This window comes from Pteropus medius, unplaced genomic scaffold, assembly GCF_902729225.1.
Source record: "Pteropus medius unplaced genomic scaffold, Ma_sr-lr_union100, whole genome shotgun sequence".
Classification (NCBI taxonomy): Eukaryota; Metazoa; Chordata; class Mammalia; order Chiroptera; family Pteropodidae; genus Pteropus; species Pteropus medius.
In genome coordinates, this window is record NW_024352149.1 from 3040297 (window position 1) to 3067923 (window position 27627).

General features: G+C 37.2%; 1 protein-coding gene across 2 annotated transcripts; it reads left to right on the forward strand.

The window, feature by feature from the left end:
- The first annotated feature begins 6361 nt into the window (after positions 1-6361).
- Positions 6362-27544, forward strand: FBXO30 (F-box protein 30). Of its 2 annotated transcripts, XM_039846970.1 has the most exons (4): positions 6362-6584; positions 7612-7659; positions 14566-16618; positions 20713-27544. In XM_039846970.1, the coding sequence occupies exons 3-4, from the start codon at positions 14582-14584 to the stop codon at positions 20914-20916; spliced, it is 2241 nt and encodes a 746-aa protein (XP_039702904.1). In that variant the 5' UTR covers positions 6362-6584; positions 7612-7659; positions 14566-14581; the 3' UTR covers positions 20917-27544. The 2 variants fall into 2 exon arrangements, with proteins under 2 accessions (XP_039702904.1, XP_039702903.1); XM_039846969.1 differs by lacking the exon at positions 7612-7659 and having other exon boundaries at positions 6363-6584.
- The last annotated feature ends 83 nt before the right edge of the window (positions 27545-27627 follow it).

A 27627-nucleotide genomic window follows, 5' to 3' on the forward strand; every position in this document is an offset into this window, starting at 1 on the left:
TATGTGTTAGATGATTTCCTACTACAGTGACTTGACCCACTTTGAGTGATCATTAATATCAGCTCATAATTATTTGCTTGCATACATCTCTTTTCCCCAGTCCCATCGTCCATATTCTGAATGCATCCTGAATTGTTTGTATAATTAAAGAAATAGAAGTAATGCTGGTTAATTTATTCAGGAAATATTCTGTCTTAACATGACAAGTTAACTTAGCTTGTTACCTCAGGTATTTCAGTGGAGTGGAAAATAATCCACTGACTCTAAGGACATGGAATTACTGCCAAAAATATGCCAAGGTAGCTGTGGGCATGTGAGGTTCTAGCCCAAGGTCATTATGCATCCTCTTTTCCTGTCGAAGAGTAAGGTCAGGCAAGAGACAGGTCTGTGAAAACTGTGCTGCCATTTCAAAGAATGAAGTAGTAACAATTTATAATTATTAAAGTAACATAAATGTCATTTAGCAAAAATGTATGTAACACCAACTGCATCATAGTCCCTGGGGGCTGTGTGGATATAGGAATGAACATGATAGACAACAGGCCATGCTCCTAGGCCATTTGGAGTGACCAGATTGACACTACAAGTATTAATGGAAGGATTCAGCTGCTGATCTTAATGGTAGGACTCCCCACTCTGCAGAGACTCATCTCACAGCCTGGCTCAGTTGTTTCTGGGTTTTTCTAGGAGTTTGTCACATATGCCCAGGAATAAGCCTGCTGATGCTCTTTTGCTCTGGCTTCTTCCTCCTTGCTCAGTACCTCAACAGAGAGGCTGAGCCTCTGCCTTCTGTGGGGACATGGCTCCTCTGGCCTCCAGACGAACCCCTGCAGCCCTGTCAGGCTCTGCAGTAAAGTTGCCCAATGACAGTACACAAGTGGGAACGAATTTCTCTCTGCCCAACGCAATGTCGCAATTTGTGACTTGAACAATGAAACATCTCTCTCGGCTTCTGCCTGCTACACTGCCCTTGCTAAGATGCCTCACTTCTCTTCTGGGATCTGACTGAGGAAAGACACCCAGGACTACTGACTGTTCATATGTGCCGGCCACTGTTCTAAGCACTTTACATGAATTAACTCATTTAAGTTACACATGGCCTACGTTAGGGGGTGAGTGGGCAGCACTGTTATCTTTCCCATGTGAGAGATGAAAAAAGTAAGGTGTGGTATATCAGTTATCTATTGCTGTACAACAAACGACCACAAACTTAGTGGCTTGAAACGGCAAATATTTATTATGTCACATTTTTTTTATGAAGCATGATTATGTGGGTCTCCATTTCAAGGTCTCTCATAGGGTTGCAATCAATGTGTCAACTAGCAGCTAGGTGTCATCTGAAGTCCCAATGGGGAAAGGATCTGCTTCCAACCTCATGAACATGGTTGTTGGCGAGATTCAGTTCCTATGGGATTGAAGTGAGGGCCTCGGTTCCAAGCTGGCTGTTGTCCAGTGGACACCCTCACTTCCATGCCATGTGGGCCTCCTCAGCACGACAACTCGTTTTATCAAGGGGAGAGTCTGCCAGCAAGAGGAAAGTCAGTCTTTTGTAACCTAATTATAGAAGTGGTAGCCTAACACCTTGACATATTCTGTTGGTTAGAAGCAAGTCACAGGCACTGCCCACACTCAAGGAAAGAAGATTCCACAAAAGTGTGTATGCTTCGAGAATGGGTCCTTGGGAGCCATCTCAGAGTCTGTGTATCACATACCGAGAGAGTATAAGTAATTTACTGTCTTAGCTGCTATAACAAAATACCTTAGACTGAGTGGCTTATAAATAACAAATTTATTTCTCACAGTTCTGGAGGCTGGAAAGTCCAAGGCCATGGCACCAACATATTTGGCAAGAGACTGCTTCACTATAACCTCATATGGCAGAAAGGGCAAGGGGTTTCTCAGGGTCTCTTTTATAAGAGTACTAATCTCATGATGAGGGCTCTGAACCCATAACCTCAACACCTTTTAACGGCTCCACTTCCTAATACCATTGGGGATTAGGTTTCAACATATAAATTTGGGGGAAACATAAACATTCAATCTATAATACCCAAGGAGTATCAGCTAATAGACAATTAAGCCAAAATTTGAGCACAAGAAATCTAGCTCTAGAAGAAACTGTGACTCAAATGGTTTGGAAACTAGGCTCTCTGTAGAAACAAGTATGTACTTCTCTTTTATCATCTTTTAGATGAGTCACTAAAATAAGGGTTGCTGGAGATGCAGGCTTTTTTGTGGTTGCTGACTTTTTGTCCCCACACAGGTTTTTGAAAAATCTGAAACCAACATTATGTGGCTTTAACATAATTATCTAGATTTCCAGGAGCTTTTTAAAAATAATTAGGAGATATGGTAACACTATTTCCTCCATTCTCATACCTCAACAGGTATTGACTACAGCTAAGTAACAACTAAGTAGCAATGTGCTTGCCTGATCCTAACTTCCTTGGACTCTACTTCTTTTTATTAGCATGGCATTTAGCTGTCGGCATTTGACTGCAACTCAACTGAATAGTGAGCTCATTTATGGGATAAATTAAAAATGGTTTGTATGAAATAGCTAACATATCAAATTTCTTTGAATAATGTGAAACCTATACATAGAAATTAGATCTAATAGCCCCAAAATTGCTGTTAGTGTAACAAAGTTATATATATATATATATATATATATTCGTAGATGATTGATTAAGGCTACATTTGTATTACCCCCACGTGAGAGAAGGCTACCTGCCTATCTGCTCATGCACAAACTAGTTCCACCTAGTGATAGCTACCTGAAATGTAAATATAACACCTTGGTGGCACTCGACAGCCTTTCTGGAAATAGAATTATTAATTTTTCCTTTATTTGGTCAATGGATATATATTCTGATTGCTAGAAATTATGTTAAGAAAGCTAATTATAATATCTCAAATTGTGAAACACTGAAATGCATATGATAGGTTAGTTCAACAATATCCTATAGCAGGCTGGTGATGTCCAGAATCAAAACCCCAGGTTTTCTACTTTTTCCAACATTCCAGGCTTCCTTGGTTCAAATTCCCTTTTTTATTTATATAAAACTGCAAGCTTGATTTAGGGTTATGAATGTTATCCTTGGAAGGCTGTTTCTAAATTACCGTATGATTTTATGTTAATTGTCATATTCCTCATACTTCAAATAAAATTATATAGGAAATATAACTGCAGCTATTAGATTCTAAACTGACAATTAGGTGATTCTAACTGGCTCCTTCTTTCTTGTAATTACTTAGGAACACATTATAAAAGAGGAATGGTATTTCCCACCACAGTCCCATTTGGTAATTCCGATTGTCCCATGATTTCACAGCTGCAAATCATCCCCCACCCTCTCACACTTGTCTCTGGCTAATGATGCTTTCCTTAATTAGCAATGACTTAAACTTTAGTCCTGATTTATCTGTTGTCTTGGTCTCTGGTTTAACTGGGAAAGAAAATCTACTTGAACATTGATGCTATTTGTTCTACCATGGAACAAAGGGTAGAGTAATTTGCCTAGTAGTTGAATTTGCTTTCTTTATCAACTGAATTTGCACTCTCTGACAACTTCTCTCGCTCTTACAATGTAATCTGGTGCCAAGGCTTTGCACTTCTATTTGTGGTGTTATTTTATTCTTTTGGTTCTTATGCCTTCTCCAACTTGAGAATGGCCTCTACAAAAAGACATTTGGAGCTATGCCTTGTCTAAGCCTGCACGAAATGGCCTGCAGAAGATAATTTGAGGAATGCAAGGCCCCCTCTTTGAGGTCAAACCCAACACTGCTCTTTCCTCTTTTTTTACTTGAAACTCCCAGGTTCCCTGTCACTCCTTGGGGTGGTTAAATCACATAAATAATAGCTTTGTTTCAGATGTCTATGTCAAATACATACATATCCGAGAAGAGAGCATATTTGAGGAAACTGGTGATCCTTGGCATCCTCTCTGCTCGTCACTGAAGTTTTAGATAAATTTCCTTGAAAAGTCACCAAGAGAATGTTCTCTGAGGTACCAGGACATAAAACAGATAATTAAAATGAGGAAAGGATAAAATGGAAGAAGTACACATTTTGTTTTTGAAATGATAAATATTCATTGAGCATTTACAATATACATGGTTGTATAGCTGATACTGAAGGGAGATACAAAAGCAATGCAGAACATGCTTCCATGCGTTTGGAGATAATCTGTAAACTGACATACAGATAACAGTGAAAGAGGTGAAACAAGTAACAATGGCATGAGATGGCACATCAAAATGCTGAACATAAATAAGATGTGCTACAGAAGTCCCTTGCGGAGGACATGGGATTACTGTTGCATAGTTAAGAGGGAGAAAATTTAGGCACTATCATCGTGTGAATGCAGACAACTTGGAATTGGACTGTGTGTAGTGTTGGTAGAGAAAAGAAGGAAACTAATCATACTGCTATGAAAGATTTACTTTGGGCAATTAAAAGACTGGAGTTGGAACTTTAACCCATGGCCATTAGATAGCCATCATAGATATCTGAATAGAGAAATAACAAGGTAAAATGGATGTCTTAGGAAGAACTATGTTGGTGGTAGGTTTGAGGTGGGAATCATCGAGAATCACAAATCCGGATTTGCCTAAGATGGTAACTAGGGAAAAAAAAGAAAGGATTATTTATTTATTTATTTATTTATTTATTTATTTTGATTGCCTGGACATGAAAAAATTATTGAGATGAAGGGAGCAAAGAAGATTGAGAGGTTTACAGCCTGAATGACTCAGCTTGAGGGTGTGGGCAGTGACCAAATATCAGCTAGGTGACTTAGTAAAGAGGAAAGCCCCAGATTTCAATAAGTACAATCATGTAATCATGAGATTTAAAAGCTCGAAAGGGCTTTAGAGATCATCTATTCTAGCCCCTTCATATTATAAGTGGGCAAATGAAGCCATCATGTGACTCAATCCAGGACAGTGAGCAGAGTAGGGCAAGAGTGTGCCAGCACCCATGTCTTCTCCCATTAGGCCATCCTGCGTGCTGCTGCACTATCCTCTCTGACTAGTTTTTCGGACAGTGGGTCTCAAACTCTAGACTGAGGACCAAGGCCCATCTGCAGACAAATTAGACAAAATAAGAAAAATAGACAGAATTTTTCTAAAAGCCATATTTATTCATTTAAAGAACTGACCTTTACTCTGTGATTATATCCTTCTTAATAACTGGTGTTAAAATCTTTTATTTATGAAATGAGACACTAATACAAATGGTACAATGTTTACTGTCCTTCTTAGGCCAATAAAAAGCTAATAAGTACCGTCCTCAGCTTTTTTTTTTTAATTGGCTTTTAAAATCTAAAGGTCTGAGAGTCATTTCTCTTCAGGATGGGAAATCTATCTTTCCCAGGGATACGCCAGTTGGAATTAAAAAAATGTAGCAACGAGCAGTTTCCCTGTCTCCGCCCTCAACCACGAGGTCCGGATTACACCTATTCCCTCTTTACCACAGTTTTCTTGTACTAGGACCGAGCAGGTAACCACGGGATGGACACTGGGGTAGGGCTGAGGGGTTGAGGGACATACCGCCTAGCACTGTGAATCACTGTCCCTCTTGTCCCTTGACCTTAGACCAAGGCTTGGTGCTAGTAGCAGGGTAATGGACGCAATTCTTTGAAACGGCCATGTGATATTTGTTCAGTTTGCAGTCATTTGTAAAGTATCCTGCAAAAGTGGCTTTTCCCATGTAGAGAACCTCACTTCTGTGGTCTGTGTGGAGAATTCTGTCCCTCATGGAAGCAGACCTTGGTGGGCTTCCCTGCTAGGGCTCCAGAAAAGCTCGACGACCCCTGAATCTTGGGCAGAGATTGGTCCTGGGGTACGAATAACTACGAAGGTCAGGCCACTAAGTCACAGGACTCAAGCACACTGAGTTAGTCGGTAGCAAGACCTGTGGCGACGATTACTAAAGAGTCAGCAAGAACTGCCCTGTTTCCTCCTAAATATGACCTAACGGGAAGAGCACTGCACCAAGTTAAAGGATCTGGGGTGCTTCTACAATTTAGGGAGGTAAACAAGTCATTCTACCTGGGCCTGTTTCCTAAGTTCCAAAATTACGGGTCTAGGGTTCCTTCCAGGAACACAAGATTCTAAAATGGAACAGGATTTGGAAGCACTGCCGGGAAGGGGCCACGCGGGGACCAGTGGGAAGCCCCTGCAGACAGGACTCAAAGCTCAGCTCCCCGCCTCGTCGCTCCGGTGTCAGTGAGGGGCGTGCGCGTCCCCCGCAGAAGTCAGCGTGCGCGCGCCCGCGAACACAGCGTGCGCGTCTCCGCCGGGTTCAACGTGCGCGTTCCCCGCCAGGCTTGCTCCTGGCTGGGCCGGGTGGGCGGGGCGCGCGAGGAGGGCGGCAGCCCCGGGAGGAGGCGCAGGAGCTGGAAGAGGAGGAGGAGAAGAGAAGAGAAAAGGCCGCTCGCTGCCCGGCCCGGCAGAGAGGCGAGAAGGAGGCGGACCGCACGGGGGTTCGTGGCGCGCAGCGGTGCCGGGACCGCGCGGAGCAGCTGGGCACGACGGCCACAGCAGCCAGGGCCTGGGCCGCGGTTCGGCCGCGTCGGCCGGTGAGTGTCAGGAGGCCCGCGGGCGAGGCCGACGCCGACGCCGCCCGGGCTGTGCCAGGGATGGAGGCGGCGGCCGGGCCGTGCGCGCCGCGCGGCCAGGGCGGAGGTCGGCGGGCCCGGCCCTGCGCGCCCCCGTGGGCCCGGCCGCGTCCCGGCTCGCAGAGCCGGCCGGCTCCGCGGCGTGGGCGTCCGCGCCGATCCGCCCACCCGGCCGCCCGGCCTCGGAGGCGGTCAGCAAATGGCGACCCACACCCCGAGGACCGACCCCGAGTCACCCCGCCTTGCGCGTTGATGTGTTGGGAGGGGAGAAGCAGGAGCTAAACTTAGAAAACCCAAAGACCCAAAGAACCTCGAAAACCCGGCCACTCTTTCTTTTTGCCTTTTGGAAACTTGAGTTCTTTGGGGGAACAAACGGGTTAAAGTGAGACCGAGAGGCATCATCAAACTGTCTTCACGGGATGAGTGAAGTTAGTAACTTTTCCATTCATGGAAGTGAGAGGCTCCTAGTCTTTCTTAGCCTCCGTCCTTGTTAAAGGGAAACTTCCTGATGTTATAGATCTGAGGAGTTTGACCATTTCCAGGTTATGTGTCCTGTCCCGTTGAAGTGCATTGCTTGGAAGGGGGCCTTAGAGTGCATATTGAATTCAAAGTAGTCTCCTTCGAGTATGTTTTTAACGTGTGCATTTGGGAGAGCAGAGACTGGCAGAACAGTGTGTTTACCATGGTTCTAGTACTGCATTCCCCACTGCCCCGCTCTAGTTTTTCTTTCTGAGCCACGTCCTACGTTTCAGATAGAAGATGCTTGGGAAGAAATTGACCTTTTATTCCATAATTGCTTTGTTGACTCCGATCCAAGATAAAGCTGTTTATGGGCATTCTGATACCAATGAAAGTCAACTTAAAACTCTTTAAATACAAAAACCCATACTTTCTAAGCTTTAATTTCTGTTTGCTACATTTCAGTACTGTGCTGCGCCCTTCAGTAAATTATATTAACGGATTTTTGCATATGCTCATATTTGTCAAGGTTTTCCAAAGCAATCCAGTTGTTGACGCGGCAAAAGGAAAAGAGTAGGTAGGTTAAAATATATCTTTAGGATTTTTCTAAGGGTTCGATTTTTCAATCAATACGAGATTTTCGCTGAATCACTGTACTTCATGCTTAGTCACTGTTTCTAACATCAGAAGTTTAATTGGGGATAACATGGTGTTTTGCAAACTTTTTAAGTTGCCGGTTTGGTTTTATCTGGTACTTTAATGCGGTGACATGGCTTTTTTTCGTGATTCTGGAAATGTGAGTGGGTGGAGTTTTGTGAACGTTAGCAGAGAACTGAAGTTTCCAATATAGGCAAACTTTTCTGCATTTCAAGTGTACTAGGTATTTAATTTCAATCCAGTATTTCTCCATGTCCAGCGCTGAAGACTTTTTTTTTTTAAAATACAAAGTGTCCTAATATATCATTAAAGAGCAATAATACATATTTTGAGATAATGTATGTGGTTAGGGAGGTACTTTAAGATCTCTAAAATAGGCATTGGCTAATGTGTGTTTACTATTTGACGTAAAATGTTACGAAAATGTGACTTTTAATGGGATAAGCCTTATGCTACTCTCTATGGTTTTGGATAAATCTTTTAACTGAGTTCCTATGACTGCCAGTTTCATTAAAAGAAGTTAGCATATGCTCTGAAATGACTTTGTATTCGTAGAATTATTTGACGTTGACGTCTTCAGTCAAAAGGCTATAACACATTAATTTCAAATTTGGTTTGATGAAGTAGGTGAGATTGGCCTCGGACTAGTGGTTTTTACATTCATTGTAGGTAGCTAGATAGTTAAACATGGGTAAGCATGCCTGAATTAAAATCCATTCTGTGGAAATCTTTTACAAAAAGGGTGTATCTTTTTTCATAAGAATGGATAATGTTAACATTAGATTGTTCCTCATATGATTGCTTTTAATAAGCTTGTAAGTATAAATGACCTGATATAAAAAATAATTATACATAAAGCTACGTGTATGTAAATGTAGCTGTTGTGTAAAGTGAAGTACATTTGTTTTATGAGGAAAACCTGTTTGTGTCCTACTGGACACACATAATAGTAACCAACCTTTGTAGAGTTCTAGGTTGTTTTCACAGTAGAGTAATTGTCTCAAGATCACAAAATGAGATTCCTTGGAAGCCCACTCCCTTTTGCCATGCTGCCCATTGTAATAAACTACTCAAATAGGTTTTGGTCTAAGTATTAAATATTTATTAGTATTTATTATTTTAATTTCTGATGTAAGGTTAATAATTTCGTTTGCTTATTTAGTAGAGAACATGGCAAGTAGTTAGAACTTTCACTTTGGAATAAGCTACTCATGACCATATTTAGAAATGAAAGATGTATATTTTGGTCATATAACTGGAAGGCTAAAACCCTGAAAAAAATTCCATAGGTCATCATTCTATCAAACCAGAATTTAATAAAAGAATGTATACAGTGTAACCTATTTAGCTATTTTGGACTCATTAGGAGGGTATGTGCTTTGAGTTGGCAGTTTAATGATATTGTATTTTCAATCTTGTCTAGTTATCCCCAACCCATTTTTTAAACCAGTGAAATAAGACGTCCAACTGAAGTTATAGATTTAATACTGTTTTTGAAACTGAGTGCACCTGATCAGCAAATCGGCAAGCAAGTGTTTGTAATTCACCGTGTAGTTGTACTTTCAACTATACAAGAAGGATGAGATTTGATGTGGAGGAGGTCATAAATAATTACTAAATTTGAAATTTTAGTCATAGACTTACTTGTAATGGTTAACTAAGAGAACAGGTCTGTCGATAGTTCTGTCTCGCCTTACATTGAAGCAGTGTTTTCTTGTTTAATTCAAATTTTAGTCCATCAACTACCATATTAATTGTAATATTAAGCAGTAGGCTGATACCACTTCCTTTTTTGAGCTTTTCCTTACCCTGTACCTACTCAGGCATCTGTACGTGTGTAGACATCTCTGCCTTTGCTTTTCTTTTTGAACCTGACGCCTTTATATTCAGTAACCAGTAACCAGACTGCAGGGTTGATTAGGGCATCAAAATAGTGGAACAGTATACAGGTAAATGTTTCCTTCTGTGCATTTTATTACTATTATTTTTTAAGATTTAAAAACAATGGAAGATTGAAATTACCTTTCTTTGATTTATTTTTCCCATTGATTTGCTTTTTTGAGGATAATTAATTTTAATATATAATACCTGGAACATATGACTGAAGTGCTTAATAAATGTTTGCGCACTATTGACTTTTTATAGCTAGTACAGTGAGATAATTTTGATAGTTTGATTGTCATACTAGATCTATAAAGTTATATCTTTTCATGAAGTGTGTAGTTTTATGAAATCGAGAATCTCATTTTGTTTTGGAACCTATTAGGTTATTTCTTGTATTATAATTCATTTATTCATGTTTTTAAGATAAGCGAGGCTGTGAGACACATTTTTGAATATTGGGAACACAAGACTAATTGAGACAAAGATGGTCCTGCCTCTTTCATGGAGCTTTAGTTTTCCTGTGGAGCTAGATATTAAACAGGGTAATGATTTACTTAGAGTTGCAAGTAGTGTTACCAAGGAAAAATGCAATGTGTAATGAGCATGTAGTATAATATAAGACCTATACCTTGCCTTTGGGTATGGGTATGTGGGAAGGTAACATTTAAGCTGCAACAAAGATTTGAGGCAGCAGTTGGGGAGAAAAAGAGGGGGGGTGGTGGTGTGTGTGTGTGTGTGTGTGTGTGTGTGTGTGTGTGTGTGTCTGTCTGTCTGTCTTGGGAGGCAGAAGCAGGCCTTAAGAACAGCCTGAGGCAGCAAACTGTGTTGAGTACTTTGGGCGACTGTACTTAGCATATTTTAAAATTGTGCTAATTTGCAATATTTTATTTATTTATTGCCTTATGTATTTTAATGAATTTGGAAAAATAAAGAAATGTTTTTTTTCAAAGACCATCTCCTAAGTCTAGAAATAGCCTTAAATAACAAGGCCTCATTTCATTGTATGGGAAAATGCCATGTCTTAAAACTATTTTTATGGATTGTCTATCAGCCACAGAGTATGAGTTGGCCAAGAATTTCTGTTAGAGAAAATTGAAACTACTGTAAAGCATTTAATCATCTACAGATATTTTCTATTCTGATGAAACTTTTTCCAGTTGTTTGTAATGTTAAGATTCTTTTTCTAGAAAGTTTTTTTATTTAAACTTAATATTGAGAAGTTTTAAATTTAGCTCATCTTGAACTTGAAGCTCAATTTTAGCAACATGTTTTCTACTGGGCCTGCTGTGTCACTGTCCAGCTGATAAATGGGCGATTGACATTTTAAACCATTTCATTGGATTTAAGACCAATATGAAATACTTTATAGAGGCATATTTAATTTGATAATAGTGATCTTGTTTAGAAAGAGGATAGATCTGGACTTTTTAAGTTCTGAAACTGAGGGTTGTATCCCCAGACTACTGTTTCGATATTGTCTAGTGCATTTTCTTACTTCTTAATATATTTAATAGTAAAATGGAATTAAACTTGATTCTTTCTTTGTATAGCTATTTTGAGAATTGTTAAGTTTATATGCTGTATGTTTATATAAGCATTATACATGTAAGTTAGTTTTTAAAATAATTTAAAACACTTAATATACAAAGGAAAGTAAAGTGCTATTATAATTAGAAAGGACCAACAAAGTTTTTCTTGACCATAGGGGTGATTGTGTTAGAATAAACTGCAAGCAAAGGTGTGTAATCTCCATTCCTCAAATAACATCTTAAAATTGGATTATCAGTAACCGAAGTCTGCTTTATTTTCTCCAACTTCTATAAGTAGACTTATCTGGTATTGTCCAAGTGCATTGATCAGATATAGGTTTAAATCCTAGCTCTGCCACTTACTAGGTAGATGACCTTGGGCAAGTATCTTTGCCTTTCTGAACCTCAGTTTCCTATGAGTTGTTAGAAAGATTGTGATACTAAGTGACATGATATAATGTAAAGAAGGACAAAATAGAGATATAATTAATGTTCCCTTTTTTTCCTCTGTAAGGCTACTTCAATAAGTAATATATATTTTGGACTCATTACTGTGGATGCTTTTTATATTTTAACATTTTTCTTATTCAGAGTGGAATAGTATGCAAGATGCTATTTATTTTGAAGCTTGACAGCTTTCTACTTCTGCCTTTCAGAGTTGTTGCTGTTTTGCATTTAACTCAGTTGTTTGTAGCAGTTACTATTTTAAACGCTTTTGAATTAAGTGACTTTTTTGAGATGTGTTCTGTCTGGTGTGATCATGTGATGTGTACATAACATAAACTGTTCCTACAAGTACCGAGAGCAGTGGTCAGTTGTGTTGGAACTGCTTGTATTTTTAGGTTTCTCTCTTAGTAACAGTCAAGTTTATAACCTTCAGCATGTGAGGTGAACTCAGTCTGGTTGCAAAATAAGAAAGCTACAGCTGTTTTCACAATCTAATCACTCACTAAAAAATGTCTTGATTCTTAATAAAGTTTCTTTTTGAATTTCTGCTTAATTTACAAATGTTATGGCTAGTCTTTCATTTCTTCTATTAGGGCTCTTTTAGCATGTCTATATTTAATTTATAGGTCTGTTTTTACCTATAAAATTTGTAGGGTAAGTATATTTAACTCATTTGCAATATTTGAACAAAATTTAAAAATACAGTTTTGTTGATAAATGCATGCCTTCCTGCCACCCCTAGCATCATTAAGTACCATACTATCAACTCGTAACTTTTCTACTTAATCAACAAAAGCTCTAGCAATAATTGATAGATTTTATTTTAGTTTGAGGAAAATCAAACCTGGACTGGAGAAAAAGAAGTTGCAATTTGAGGAGTAATTAGTTTACATTAGCCACCTGGAACTAAGAATTTATGTAAAAATAGGTCAGAGCTATCACTCTTCTGTGCACTGAAGTAAAGAAAATAGGCTAATCAGTATCTAATCCAGAAAATTATTATCTACTGTGATATAATTTAACTACAGTGTTTGTCGAGGTGAGTTGCCTGTGCCAAATGTAAGTAGAGATGTATAATAAGTAATTAGCTGTAGAGAGATCTGAAGTTTGGAAGAGGGATCTGGGCAGGAGGTATAGATGAGTTTTAGCATATTGGTGATAACTGAATCTTTTGAGAAATTGAGAACACGCAGGAAGAGAATGTATAGAATGACCAAGAAATGACATGGATCCCTGAAGAAGAATATTTTAGAAGAAAAGTTTAAGGAATAACCAAAGAGGCAGGAGGAAAACCAGGAAAATGTGACATCATAAAAACGAAGGAAAGATAATAGTTCAAAAAAGGAGGAATTAGGCAACAATATGATATAATGACTGAGGAAGGTGGGTCTGGAAAAAATGCCCTTTGGATTTAGCACTGAGGGTCTGAGAGCACAGTTTTAATGAGTGGTGGTAAAAAATAAAAGCTGGATTAGAGAAGAGTATGGGAGGTTAGAAGGGCTTTTTGGTTCTTTTTTTTTTTTTTTTCTTCTGAAAGCTTGACTGGATAGGAAAAAAGAATAGCCAAAAGGAGATATTACTTTATTATTTAGGTAAAGATAAAATAGTCTTTTTAAAGTTTTTACTGCTAGTAGGAACAAGCCAATAAAGAAGTTGAATGTCATAGGGGGGGGAAAAAAAGACATTGAATAGGCTCAATAATTATAATAGAAATATATTGTGCTGATGCTTTTCCTTAGTTTTATATGAAACTTCTGTTGATAAAAGCAGGAAAGACCATTAGGTATCTGTAATCCCCTCATGTTATTTTATAGATACTGTTTCTCTGTTTAAAATCCTCAGCGATTTCCAATTAAAGTTTGAACTCCTTGGAGTAGCATACAGTACATTCTTCATGATTTGCCTCATCTCTCACAGCTGCCTTGCATTTCACATAGTGATCCAGCAGCACTAGGAAACTTGAAGTTCCCCGAACATCTCTTGCCCATTCTTGCTTTGCTGTGTTTGCTTATGTTGTTACTTCAGCGTTGAATGCCTCCCCTTCCTACCCTCCTTAGGATTCTTATCTTTCAAGACTACTATGAATTCTTCTCTAGCTCTACCAGTACTGATTATTATCTTCTCTGTATTACCGTTTTACTTCTGTCGTATTGATCACATCATAAGGTGACGTGATTTTTACTGTCTCTGACCTCCTGCTGTAGCTCCTTCAGAGGAAGAACTGTGTCTTACTAATCTTTATATTGCCACATCAGACGTGCTGTCTGGTATTGGTAGTTAAACAATAAATAGATGTTTAACGAGTGAATGGAAACTGGCCCTGAGACGTAAGTGATTTTCTTACAGCCATAGAACTGGAGCTAGAAATTATATTTTCTGGGTAAATCCTCTATATTTTTTAAGGTTTACTCTGTCGAGTTGTTGTGAAATATATTAAGGCATTTTAGAAGGAGCGGTCAATAGATGAAATCTTAAATTCATATATTTAGAGAGAATAAAGAGAAAATGTCTAATTCAGATTATTCTCTTGGAATATAATAAGATCTGTACAATTTGAGGTGCTTGCTTGAAAATCAGTTTAGTTGAAATTAAAAAGGTAAAAGCTAAAGCATTCTGAAATTTAAAAGTTAAACATTCATTAACTTGTTTTTGGCATTAACTTATATGTTACATAGTATACTAGAATTTAAGTATTATATTGGGAAACTTTTGGCCTTTTAAGCATATTGTTATATGGCATATAAAAATGAACTTTTAGACATTTTAGTTGAAATACTGAATTGTTCTGAATTGTCTAAGTTGTTTCAAGATGGATTGTTTATATGTAAACTTGTCAAATATGTTTATATATTTCATTCTAAGATAAGCCAGTGTACCTTCAAGATTTGATTTTTATTATTAAACAATTTTTTTAAATTGACCTTTTTTTGCTTAACTTCTTATTTTTTTTCCATCTCAACAACTAGAGCTGGACGGGCCATTATGGAGGAAGAGCTGCAGCATCCACACTGCGTGAATTGTGTCAGTAGACGGTGTATGACCAGACCGGAGCCTGGGATTTCTTGTGATTTGATTGGTTGCCCATTGGTTTGCGGAGCAGTCTTCCATTCTTGTAAAGCTGATGAACATCGACTGTTATGTCCATTTGAACGAGTGCCTTGCTTAAATAGTGACTTTGGATGTCCATTTACAATGGCTCGAAATAAAGTTGCTGAACATCTAGAAACATGTCCTGCAAGTGTGGTGTGCTGTACTATGGAATGGAACCGATGGCCAGTTAGTTATGCAGACCGGAAATCGTATGAGAATCTAAGCAGAGATGTTGATGAAGTGGCACAATTAGATATGGCACTGGCCCTTCAAGACCAGAGGATGCTCTTGGAATCTCTCAAAGTAGCCACCATGATGTCAAAAGCGACTGATAAAGTATCAGCACCTAGAGAACAAATATCAGTTAAATCAGATATCCCAGAGATACCACATGCTAATGGTTTAGTGTCTGTTGATGAAGAATCTTATGGTGCACTTTATCAAGCTACTGTAGAAACAACCAGAAGTTTGGCTGCTGCTTTAGATATCCTGAATACAGCCACAAGAGACATTGGCATGTTAAGTACAGGTCTCTCTGATTCCCCAGATGAAACGAACGAAGAGCAAAATGCCAGAGAAAGCTTACAGAATAGAAACTTGAAAGACCAGGACTATCTTCATGAGGATGAGATTGGAGCAGTAGGTGGAATTGACCATAACAATACAAGCCAAAATGCCCAGCCTGAACAAAATGGTTCAAGTGATTTATTATGTGACTTGAATAGCAGTGCTTATGGCACTTCTGCTCTTTGTAATGGCTTTCCTTTGGAAAATTTATGTACACAGGTCATAGACCAGAATCAGAATTCACATGGTGATTCAAAACAAAGTAACTTAACAAATGGAGAATGTGTAGCATCAGATGGCACTTCAAAACCTTCCCGTTCACTTTCGGTAGCAGCACAACTTAGGGAAGTAATACCATCTAATGCTTTGCCTAATGGCACAGTTCAGCATATCTTCATGCCAGATGATGAGGATGAAGAATTATGTTGGCGAAAAGTAGACTTAGGGGACTTGAAGAACGTGGATGTCTTATCTTTCAGTCATCCTCCTTCGTTCAAATTTCTTTCTAATTCATGTTGGTCTAAACCAAAGGAAGATAAAGCAGTAGATACATCAGATTTGGAAGTTGCAGAAGATCCAATGGGCCTCCAAGGAATAGATCTAATCACAGCAGCATTACTGTTTTGTCTAGGAGATTCTCCAGGTGGGAGGGGTATATCTGATAGTCGCATGGTCGATGTTTATCACGTTGACTTTGGGACTCAGACTTTTTCGCTTCCATCTGCAATTTTAGCTACAAATACAATGGTTGGGGAAATAGCTTCAGCTTCAGCCTGTGATCATGCCAACCCACAGCTTTCAAATCCAAGTCCCTTCCAGACACTTGGGCTGGATTTAGTTTTGGAATGTGTCGCTAGGTACCAACCCAAGCAGCGTTCAATGTTTACATTTGTTTGTGGACAGTTATTTAGAAGAAGAGAATTTTCATCCCATTTTAAGAATGTACATGGTGATATTCATGCTGGACTCAATGGCTGGATGGAACAGAGGTGTCCTTTAGCCTATTATGGTTGTACTTACTCTCAGCGTAGATTTTGTCCATCAACACAAGGAGCAAAGATTATACATGACCGCCATTTGCGGTCATTTGGAGTTCAGCCATGCGTATCCACAGTGTTAGCAGAGCCTGCTAGAAATTGTGTGTTGGGATTACATAGCGACCATCTAAGTAGTCTTCCTTTTGAGGTTCTGCAACATATTGCAGGCTTTCTTGATGGCTTCAGTCTATGCCAGCTCTCATGTGTATCCAAGTTAATGAGGGATGTATGTGGCAGTCTGCTTCAGTCTCGTGGAATGGTCATACTGCAGTGGGGGAAAAGGAAGTATCCAGAAGGAAATTCATCATGGCAGATAAAAGAAAAGGTTAGTTTAATCTTAATTGTATCAACCCCTTACTTGGCATATAATAAGCATTTAATAATGTTGCTGAATTAATTGTATCTTTCAAAATTGACCATCCTTAAAACAATATGACAACAAAGTTTTTATAATGGTAATTAATGAAAAACGGGGATAGTTAGAATTGTTTGTCATAATTACATATTTACTGAAGATATCCTAGAACTAGATTCTAATCTAATATGGCAGAGGCCACTTCTATTTTTTTCAGTTGAGCAGTTCTGTACTCATTCAGTTCTGTAACAACTCCCTTAGAGGCCATGTTAACCACCTTCTAATTTGGGCTCCATCTGGAACATTTTCACTGTAGGACAGTGGGGGAAGCAAGAAGAAGGTGTTTTACTGCTTATAATTGGCAGTTTCTTTCAATTCTTAGCATTTTCTTTCTTAGGATTTGCTTGTTTCAGGTAGGACTTAAATAGGGAGAGATGAGAAAAAGTTACAACTACTGGTACTGTTAAGTGCCAGTGGAGTATTTGGGGTATAGAGGACATAAATGGGTGGATATGCCTATGTATTAGGTTGAAGTGAGATAAGAAGAGGGCAGTAGGGTTTGATATTGTTGGTGGGGACCCTGGGTTTAGTACAATAAGAGAGAGCGTTGCTTACTGGAAGCTTGAGCTGGAGATTTGGGCAGAGCTGGGCACCAGTTCCGGCGCCACTGTTTTCCTCCTGTGACAGCCTGCTTTTTGCCCAGCTTCTGTTTGAGGCTCTATCCAATAGAAACTAGAAGTTATTTTTCATTTTAGAACATTTATAATATGAAACTTTGCCTTTTATAAAGTGGAAGAAAATTAATAAGCTCAAACTTTTGACTACTTTGTTTTTACCACCCTTAAGTTTTTCTTCCACTCATTGCTCCCGTTTTTGAGTTCTACATCTCCTTCTGTGTTCTGAGGCTTTGGCCAATCAGTGAACACACTCATTATTTTATGTTTTTTTTTTTTTCCCAAAAGAGAATTCTGGTAGCAGAAAGTTTACTTGCTGCGTATACATGTGTACATGTGTGTATTTTATTTTCCAGATGATTTGATATATTCCATTTGGGATGGCACATTCTGAGTGTGGCCTCTTTTTTGTCCTTGCCCACCAGTAATGACCTGTGAGGGGATATATTTTCTGAAGTTCTGTTTCTGCAGAAAACCTTACTTACTTTTGGAGTTTAAACTGCTGTCATTTATACAGATTTCTCACACATCTGTATGCTGGCCATTTTCTCCTTTGAACTCCAGACCAGTATATACAAGCATGTACTGGACATCTCCACTATATTATCTCACAGCTTCATCATGCTCAACATGTCCAAACTACTCCACTTCTCTACCTCTCTTGATCTCAGAAAGTGGCATTATCTTCTATCATATTGCTTAAACTTTGGAGTTAGTGTTGACTCCCTCTCCCCCTTTTTTCCCACATCTAAGTAATCACAAAGTCGTATTGAGTCTCCCTTCTTCCTACCTGTCAGGTTTGCGTCACCATTTCCACTGCCATTCCCCATTCAGTCCCATCTTTAGTTCTCCCCTGGAGTACTGCAGTTGCCCCCACTGGGTTTCTGCTTCCAGTTGTGTCCTTGTTCAGCTATTCCCTGTATAAGAGCTAGAGGGACAGATACTTTCTTAAATACAGTTCTTTCACCGCAGTGCTTAAAAACTTTAAAAATGTTTGTCCATTCTGGGATAGAGACTGACTCCCTGATGATACATTTAAGGCTTTTTATAATTTTGTCCTTACTTAACCTCTTCAGTTGACTCTTGTCACTTTATATTCCAATCATGTTGTTATTTACAGTTGTCCGATATTTTTAAAATAATTTTTTATTTTTCAATTACAGTTGACATACAATATTGTATTTTTTCAAGCGTACGACATAGTGATTAGATGCTAAAGTTTCGAAGTAATCACTTTGATAAGTCTAGCACCCATTCGACACCATACATAGTTAGTACAGTATTATTGACTGTATTACCTGATGTTTTCTTTCTTGCCTTAAGGCCTTTGAGTATGCTGACCCTAATACCTACATTTGAGCACTCGTAATACGATAGTGTGGTAATAAGTAATAAATATTTTACTTTTGTTGATTTATTTAATCCCTATTTTATGGATAAAGAAATTGAGGTTTAGAGCAGTTCAGTAACTTGTCCATCTACCCTATGGATTCAAGCCTAGGGAACCTCACTTTGAAGCATGTGATCTTCGTCTCGTTTCTATATCCTGCTTACTCTTCATATCTTGACTTCTGGAAACCGACCCTGTAGTGTTCAGGGAGGTTCACTGTGCTTTGTTCATGTGGTACCCCATTATATGCATCCCTACGAAAGTGCTCACAATGCTGTTTTGAAATTTATTGATACATTGTCAGTTTCTTTTATTAGACTGTAAGTTCCTTGATGAGTGAGATTCTCTAGGAGCCACAATATCTACTGCCTAGCATAGCACCTGCCATATAGCAGGCACTAAGTAAAAACTTAATACTTGAATGCAAAATTGGTTCATTACTAAGAAACCTTGTCATCAAGAGGTGGGAGCCATCCATTTTTTCCTGAGTTTGCTTCACCAGGCTCTATGTGGAAGTAGGGAGGCTGTCTGCCACTATTGAATCTTTCAGCTACCTAGTTCTGCCGAAGCTTAAGAAGAACTCTGAATTCTCCCATACTTTTGTGGGTGTGGGGAATTATAATCTATAGTGCCTCTTGGTAGCTACTCTCTAGACCTTCACTGATTTCTGGTAAATGACTCTATCCATGGTAATGAATACGACCCTCAGGAAGATAGTGAGTGAGTGCCCCATTGCTGAGCAATGGTGACTTCTGTTGCCAGCTGAAAAGTAATTGTGTTCACACAATTCTGAAAACATCTGGCCACCCCGGAAGTCATTGCCATCCTTTCCTGAGAAGTTCTAGTGAGTACTGAGGGCTTCCCTCAAATCTACGGCCACATTCTGGAGTGTCTGCTGTTTTAGCATATACTCCGTGTTCCCCCAGGCATTTACTTGTGGATGAGCATAGCTGGGATGCCCAGGCCTGTCCTGTCCCATTCATGCTTGTTATCCAGGTCTGTCCTGCTCCATTTATGCTTATTACCTCTGTTCAGGTAGCTTTATATTTTGAACTGTAAAGATGTGAAGGAGCCACAACAGGCATTGCTAGACTAAGAAGATATTGATTCAGGGCTTAGAGCTGCTGAGTGGGCAGAGGGTTAGTAGTCTACATTTCTTACCAGCAGGCATATAAACAGGGATAGCAAGTGAATATTTTGCCCAGAAATGCATTTTACAATGATGTGGAGTAAAATAAGATTCATTTTTAAAAAGTCCTTTCTATATAAGTTTTCAGAACCTTTCTTAACAAGTTGAAGCCCCTGTATTCTTTAATATAACTAAGTACTTTTAGTACTTGTAAGTAGTAGAAAGATAAGGTAGTTTGGCACAGTATTCTAGAATTTTTTTTAGTGTGCTTCATATAGTGTAATAGGAATGGGAGAAAAACTTGGAGAGAAAATAACAGTTGTATTTTCAGTATCTCCAGACTACGGATAGTTCTATATATAGCCAGTTGGATAGGATGAAAGAATAGTGTGCAATATGGATTATTTTAGGAAGTAGTTCTGAATTCATGGGCTTATGACTTTAAAAAACTGCTTAAAAATAAGCCAATTTGGATGTAATATTTAATGTTGGTTTTTGTCTTTTTTTGATTATTAACACTTATTAATGTGTATTTTATGAAGTACTGAATTCATGAGGTTATTTTAGGAAGTTCTGAATTCATGAGCTTATGGCTTTTTAAAAAACTGCTTAGTAAGCCAGTTTGGATGTAATTTTTAATGTTGGTTTTTGTCCTTTTGGTTATTACATTTATTGAAGTCATAATTTCAAAGAAGTAATTTATAAATATTTGATAATCAAATGGATTTACTACTTTTCAGTTATGTAGGCTAACTATTCGAAGCTCTAGATCGGATATTTCTCTAACGGGAGAAATGTATGCAGTCAGTATGTTTTGATACCTGTGCCTGTAAGTTGACTTGTTTAAATCTAAAGTAGAATTTTCTTTTAGGTATGGCGATTCAGTACCGCATTTTGTTCTGTTAATGACTGGAAATTTGCTGACATCCTAAGCATGGCTGACCACTTGAAGAAATGCAGTTACAATATTGTAGAGAAACGGGAGGAAGCCATCCCACTGCCGTGTATGTGTGTAACGAGAGAACTCACGAAAGAAGGACGTTCACTTCGCTCAGTTTTAAAACCTGTACTTTAAAAACTGCAGCTCCACTTGCACATACATGCAAGCACCTAGTATAATTTCTTTGTAATATGTGACACTTTATTAATGTATTAAAGATTACAACTAGCTAAATTTATTGTCACTATGTATATAATGTTTTGAAGTGACATATATTTTTATAAAGTACTGTTTAGTTGGAAAAAGTTGCCTTAATGTTTGAAATGTGTGAAATATTTGGAACTTGCTGGACAGGGTGATTTAATTTTTAGCTACACAATTTTCAGAATTAGTATCTTTAATGGTGTGCATATTTTGGTTCTTAAATTTTTTGCTTCTTTAACTAACAAGATCCTGACCAAACAGTATATTCCTCATGTTTTCTCTGGGTTGCAACCCATGCATTCAAAAAGCAAAACTTTGATTCAGATTTTTGCAGGATAGGTTTTTCAGATTAAAAAATTCAGTTGCTTATGCCCTGCTTAAGAGCATTATAAAGATTTTATTTTCTAGTGCTCCCCTTATACAAATTATACAGTTGTTGATACTTAGATGATCTCCAATATATACTTACATAATATTTAAAATCATGGCTATTTGGTAATGACATTTATCGTGTTTTAAAAATAATTCACAAAGATGTTTTCACCCTATGTATTCATTTAGAGAGTGTCCATATGCAACTTTCTATTTTGTTAGACTCCACGTCCAAAGACTCATGGCAATGTGACAGGTTAAAGCAAAAACAAACAAAAAGCCTGTGAATTTATTTTCATTTGAATCTGTTCATGATATTATTTGCTAGGTATTTGATATTTGTGGAGAAGAAAATATACCTCATTTTAAGTCTGAATTGGGCATATTGCGTGAATAAATTTCAACTATTCAGAATGCAAAGGGCTTAACTTTTTGTCATAAGCATTTAAAATTTTTGCCTTTTGGTGTTTATAATCACAACTATGTTTTAAGACATTTAAAAATGTGAAATTTGATATCTTTGTAAGATGACAATCTTGAGATGCAGAAACTTCATGGTTGACAATCTCTTTAAAATATTTCCAGATTAATTTCCTATGACTTCTCTGCCAAAAAAGTAAGAATTACATCTTTGAGTAAAGATTAAGGTATGACAGAAAAATATTCAAAAGCCTATTCTTGAACTATTTTATTATAGTTTTCGAGTTGATTAATACTATTATTAACCTGATGTGGTCCGTTTAAAAAAAATGAATATATCAGTATTTAGAAATAAATTGCAAAGATAGGGACGTGTACTTAAATAATTTGTTTTAACTACCTTCTGGCATTTGGTGATCTGAAATGGTGACAAGTTATTTTGTTATAAAATAGCAAAACTCTGTTTTTTCTTCTCTTCCTACATTTGTCCCCGAGAGTGCTCTTTTGTTACTAGGTTCTTGATTCCCATATATGGCAATCAGGCTAGGCAGAGGCGTTCCTTGGGCATTAGGAAAGAATTCTGAACTGCTTAAGACTTGTTTTGGTTGAATCAACTCCTTAGACAGTTGAAAATATAGCACTGAAGACTAATCAATTGTTTTGCCTCACCTGTCATTTTAATTAGTAGACTACTTATTTCTCAGTGCTTAAACTTTCTTTTTCAACTGTGAGATTGAATTACATAAGCAGCCTCTTTCTACGAAGAAGTTCGAAATAAGATATCAAATACTGTAAAATAGAACTCTGCTTTATAAAGTTTTGCTGAAGAATGTGTCTGGTTAGGATAGCACAAACATTAACTTCTTGTTTTATGGTTGTGCGTTTTAAAATCCTTGGTTTTTAAGTTTAGATTTCTTGTTTCTATACTGGATCATGAGGTACTTAACATTTTTCCACCTTATATTTCTTTTACACATCTTTGGCTGTTTGTTTGTTTGTTTGTTATGCCACCATACTATTTTGTTAAAATGTGTTCTTTGTGCAACATTCGTTCAAATTCTAATAAAATTAATATTTTCCCTTTATATGGCTCAGTAACTTAAAAACTTTCACTTAAATAAAATTTTAATACTTATTTGACAGATTCCAAACACAATCATATTGTTTCTATAGAGCGGATTTCTGCATGTTGTAGGAGTTGCTTGTTGATAGTTGCTCTCCTGTTTTACTGGTAAGCACTAATCTTCTTTTTTAATATGGAAAACTCATTAGATAGCTTTCTGTGCCTCCTTAGTGTCTTCTTGAAAGTAGTCCCCTCTAGGGATATCGAAAGGCTGAAGAGTTTCTGGCAATATTATTTTGTAATGGGAATAATGTATCTAGCCTTTAAAGCATGAAAAGGTTTGTATGTCCTCCAAGTAAATTGTTATTTGAGAAGTCTTTGATTCCTTAGTATTTGCTAACCAGCAAGATAAAGGGCAGGTATCAGGATGGAGGGAAATATCTAAATTCACTTTTATCTGCTGCCTCCTTCCCCAGAACTGCCTGTTACCATAGCCTGCCTCCCTCCTTCCCTCTCTTCCTCCCTTTTTCTCCCTGCCCCACCCCCAACCCGCCCTTATTGGCTTTTAAGACTCACAGATCATTTGCAGTAGTGGTTCCCAAAGGGTGGACCCTGGACTGGTTGCATGAGCATCTCCTGGGAATTTGATAGAAATGGGAATTATTGGGCTTCTCTGAAGATTTAATGATCCAGAAACACTGAGAATCAGCAGTCTGAACAAAGGCTTTCATGTGATTCTGATTCACAGCAAAGTATGAGAACTTACAGGAAAGCCTGGGACATGCCAGCTATTCTTTTGAATAATATGTTATTGGTGTGGGTAAATGTGTGTATGTATATACGTGTGTAATCCGGAATTAAGAGTAGTGGTAATTTATTATTAATTATTGAGTTAAATGAATATATTTTCTCAATATTATAGCCATATGACAGAATACATTGGGTACCTTGGTTGTTGGACATTTTTTAAAAAACTAGTATTTACTAGTATTTTAAATTAGTTATTATTACTAGTATTTTACTAGTGTTTCTTCTGTTTGAGGTTAATTGTAGTGCAACTCGCAGTTCATTAGCACTAACATTTAGTCTAGTTATCATTCATTCTCTTGTTTAGTGGTTGCAGAGTCATGTGAATGTATTAGATTTCTAGGATAAGTAAAGAGAGTAGAAGTAGACCAATAATGGATTAAATCCTACAAAAATATTTGTGGGAATCCTTTCAACCTTATCAATGAAAGATTTTAAAGGTTGAGTTTCTGGTTTATCAGTATCAATAGTTTGCTTGGTGTTTGACCCCGTACTGCCTGTCCCATCAATATTGTTGCTATTATTAACTATCCCCTAGCAATGCATGTTGGGATCTTAGTAATGTTGAAGATAATGGCGTTTTCAACAAAATTTCCATCTCCCTTGAAGATAGCGCAATTTATATTACTATATTGATAACTGATTTTTACTTCCAGTGACTTGAATGTAATGTTTAGCATTTAGAAGCAAAACACCAGGGTCGGGCCTGGTTAGTACTTGGATGGGAGACCACCTAGGAAGACCAAGTGCTGTAGGCATAGAAAATAAAAAATAAAGGATTGTAAGCTGCCAAGGTCCTTGCAATCTGTGAGGTCAACCAAGGGTTGCCTCGCCTAGAAAAAAACCAAAAAACAAAAAACACATTTCTTCATATTTTGCATCTCACCCTAAAAAGACATGAGGTTTCTTAATTTTTAAAATTTTCAAGGGAATAATTATGTAAGCAGTAAAAAATATGTTCTTTTTATGCATGACACACCATATTGGAAGGTGATGTGATTGGAACCTGTAGAGATAGATGTTTAGAATTGCAGTAGAAAAATAGCAATTGACCTTCATTCTCTCAAAAGATTGGACAAAGCTTTTGATGGAAAGAATTTCTTTGCTATGTGTTTGGCTGTTTAGCTAAATACCACTATAAGTAGTTTTACTTAACATTCTCATGAGGCCTAGGAAGCAAGAGAATATTAGTTATGCCTTTAACTCATCAGTGACTTATCCAAAAGGTATTGTTAGGATTTGATCTAAATCTGATTACCAAACAAAAAATTTGACATGTATAAGTTGAGGCCAACCTTAAAGCATTAAATCCTTTCTAAATAAAGGAAGAGGAAGGATGGTTTCTTTTTAAAGTCACTTTTTATGCAGTTATTTTCTTTGATTTAAAAGATCAAAGTAATTTCAAAATGTAAGTCCTTTCAAGTTTCCATTTTATGGATGAAAAAACAGGTTCTCAAAGTATAGGTACCGATGAGTGTGGGATGGTTCTTGAGAGAAATGTGTCCAGACATGGTTCACTTTTCTATTTTACAAAAGCAGGAGGAGAAGGGACATTTAGATATAAGGAAATTACTTTGGAAAATATTGTTTCCTAGATTATTTGATTCCTAATAAGCGGGAAAGAATTATTTGGTAGTACCAAAAAGAAGATAGAAATTAACTAAGTATGGTATGTTGCTCTGAAAATGCTATGCAAAAACTAGGGTCTTACGCTGAACTTTTACAAGTATTTTATTGCATCTGTGAGTGGTAAAATTCTATAAATTCATTGTTTATATGTATATTTATTTGCATGTATAATCTTCATAAGTTGGCCAAGTAAATTTTAATATATCTTGAGATGTATTAATGGGGATACATCATGTGGTGCTTTTTTCCTTAGAACATTTCATAACTGACATTTTGTATTCAGAATGTTTGACGTTTGAATTTATTATGCGGGGAGTGACTTTTCATTAATAAACTACCACGAAGTGGGTTACAAGGATGATTCATGAAATGCTTTATGGAAATGCAGTGAAGCTCATTGATATGAATCTCCTATTTTATAATTTTTTATCTTTTTGACATGCTGGACTGAGTTATCCTTCACTGTGAAGAAAAGCATTTCTGAAGCAAACTGAAAAACAAGGGAAATATGTTTCTTTTTCACTAACGCCAATACAATTTTAAGCATCCCTCAAATCATTTTCTTAACCTATTTGCATGCAAATATTATGATAGGAAGTGATTCTTCAGTACATAGCTAGTTCTAGTGGCGGTGGTAGTGTATGTGTATGGAAGTAATAATAAAACTGCATTTCTGTCGGACTCTAAGACTAACCAACTCATCAGGTCAAATGATCCTTTCTCAGTAAAAGCAAATTCATCAGTTTTAATTTTTACCTTTTTCTAATATAAAATATTAGGATTTTTTTTTTTCCTCAGACAAGATCCTTAAACAGATAAATAAGTTGCTATCTGTGTTGGTTCATTCCTTGGCAGAGGAACTGACTAAAGTTAGATTTCTATTCCCCTTCCAGTCAAAGAGTAACATTAATTGTTACATTATTATTTGGTGGTCTAATAATATAAGAACAGCAGCAATAATTTGTTATTGCTCAAAAGATTGAAGTTGAAAAAAAGAGATACTACCCTTTGCTGTTCTAGATTTTTTTTTTCTTGAAATCCTCCTTTCCCTATAAATTGTCATTATTGCTTCTTTATCCCATGACTTCAAATTTGTGATCAGGTGATGAAAAAACCTCGATTAAGTACATAGTTTTAAAAAACTTGTTCTGCTAATCAGCCTGTGTTAAGTAGTTTTGGTCTTTAAGTTTAGATTTGAGTAAGTAACCTCTTCGGCTTATCTTAAAATCTCTCAGCTCACAAAATTGTAGTATTGAAAAACTGAAGTATCATTCAGGTTTAACCATATTATTTGATTATAAGAAAAACCATAGAAATAGGAAACCATAATAGGTACTACATCTGTTTAAGAGGAGAATTACCCAGTGAATATTTAGTCATGTCAACTGGGTGTCTTTTATGTCGATTGGTAACTTTTAAAAATTGTTACCTGTATTGGAAAGATTTAAAATAAAGTGGAGAATAGTCTTGATTCCCTATAACATTACAACATAGTTTTGTGATGAGAACTCTGACATATGAAAATAAATTGAGCGATTAATAATTTGGTGGACATGAATTCTAAAGATTTGTATGCTGCATTTAAACTGTTAAAGCTGTATTGTTCATTTGATCAGTGTTTAAGCACCAATCAGTCCTGAAAACTTGAATTGCATTCTGGAAGGTAATTGCACTGACTCACTTACTTACCTCAGATGTCATTTAGTTTCCAATGTATCTTCTTTTTTTTCATGATTTACATTAATATGAAAGGATATGATATTTCTTGAAAAACATGCTAAGTGAAAAGAGCTTGGCACAAAAAGCCGAATATTGTTTTATTCTGTTTATATGAAATACCCAGAATAGGCAAATCCATGAAGACAGAAATCAGATTAATGGTTGCTAGAGGCTGGGGAGGGGAGGTAATACTGGGAAGTGACTGGTTAATGGATACCGATTTCCTTTTGGTGATGAAAATGTACTAGAACAAGATAGTGTTGACGATTGTAGAACATTGTCACTGTATTAAATGCCACTGAATTGTACAACTGTGACAGAGGAATTGGCGTCACCGTCAGTGTTTATTTTTTCACCTATTACGTTTCCCTTATGATTTCATGACACATCTTGATTATACTTTTTAAAGGTCCGTATTTAATATGCTTTAAAAAATTTATATAATTTTCAGGGTTTTTTTAAAATAGTTTTATACTTTGTTCCTTTTAAAGAGCAAATACAATGATGTGTTAGATCTAAGACTAAATTAATAAATTAAACTAATGTATACATTTTGTATTCTTTTGGATTGTCTTGTGGGCCAAAAACATCTGAATCTTGGGATTGGTAGGTACTTTAACGATCATTTAGTT

What these genes read in the sequence shown, in the direction of transcription:
- FBXO30 (XM_039846970.1), top strand. Translation starts at nt 14,582, where the DNA reads ATGGAGGAAGAGCTGCAGCATCCACACTGCGTGAATTGTGTCAGTAGA. An exon ending in CATGGCAGATAAAAGAAAAG is followed by an intron (nt 16,619 to 20,712) that starts GTTAGTTTAATC and finishes ATTTTCTTTTAG; the next exon opens with GTATGGCGATTCAGTACCGC.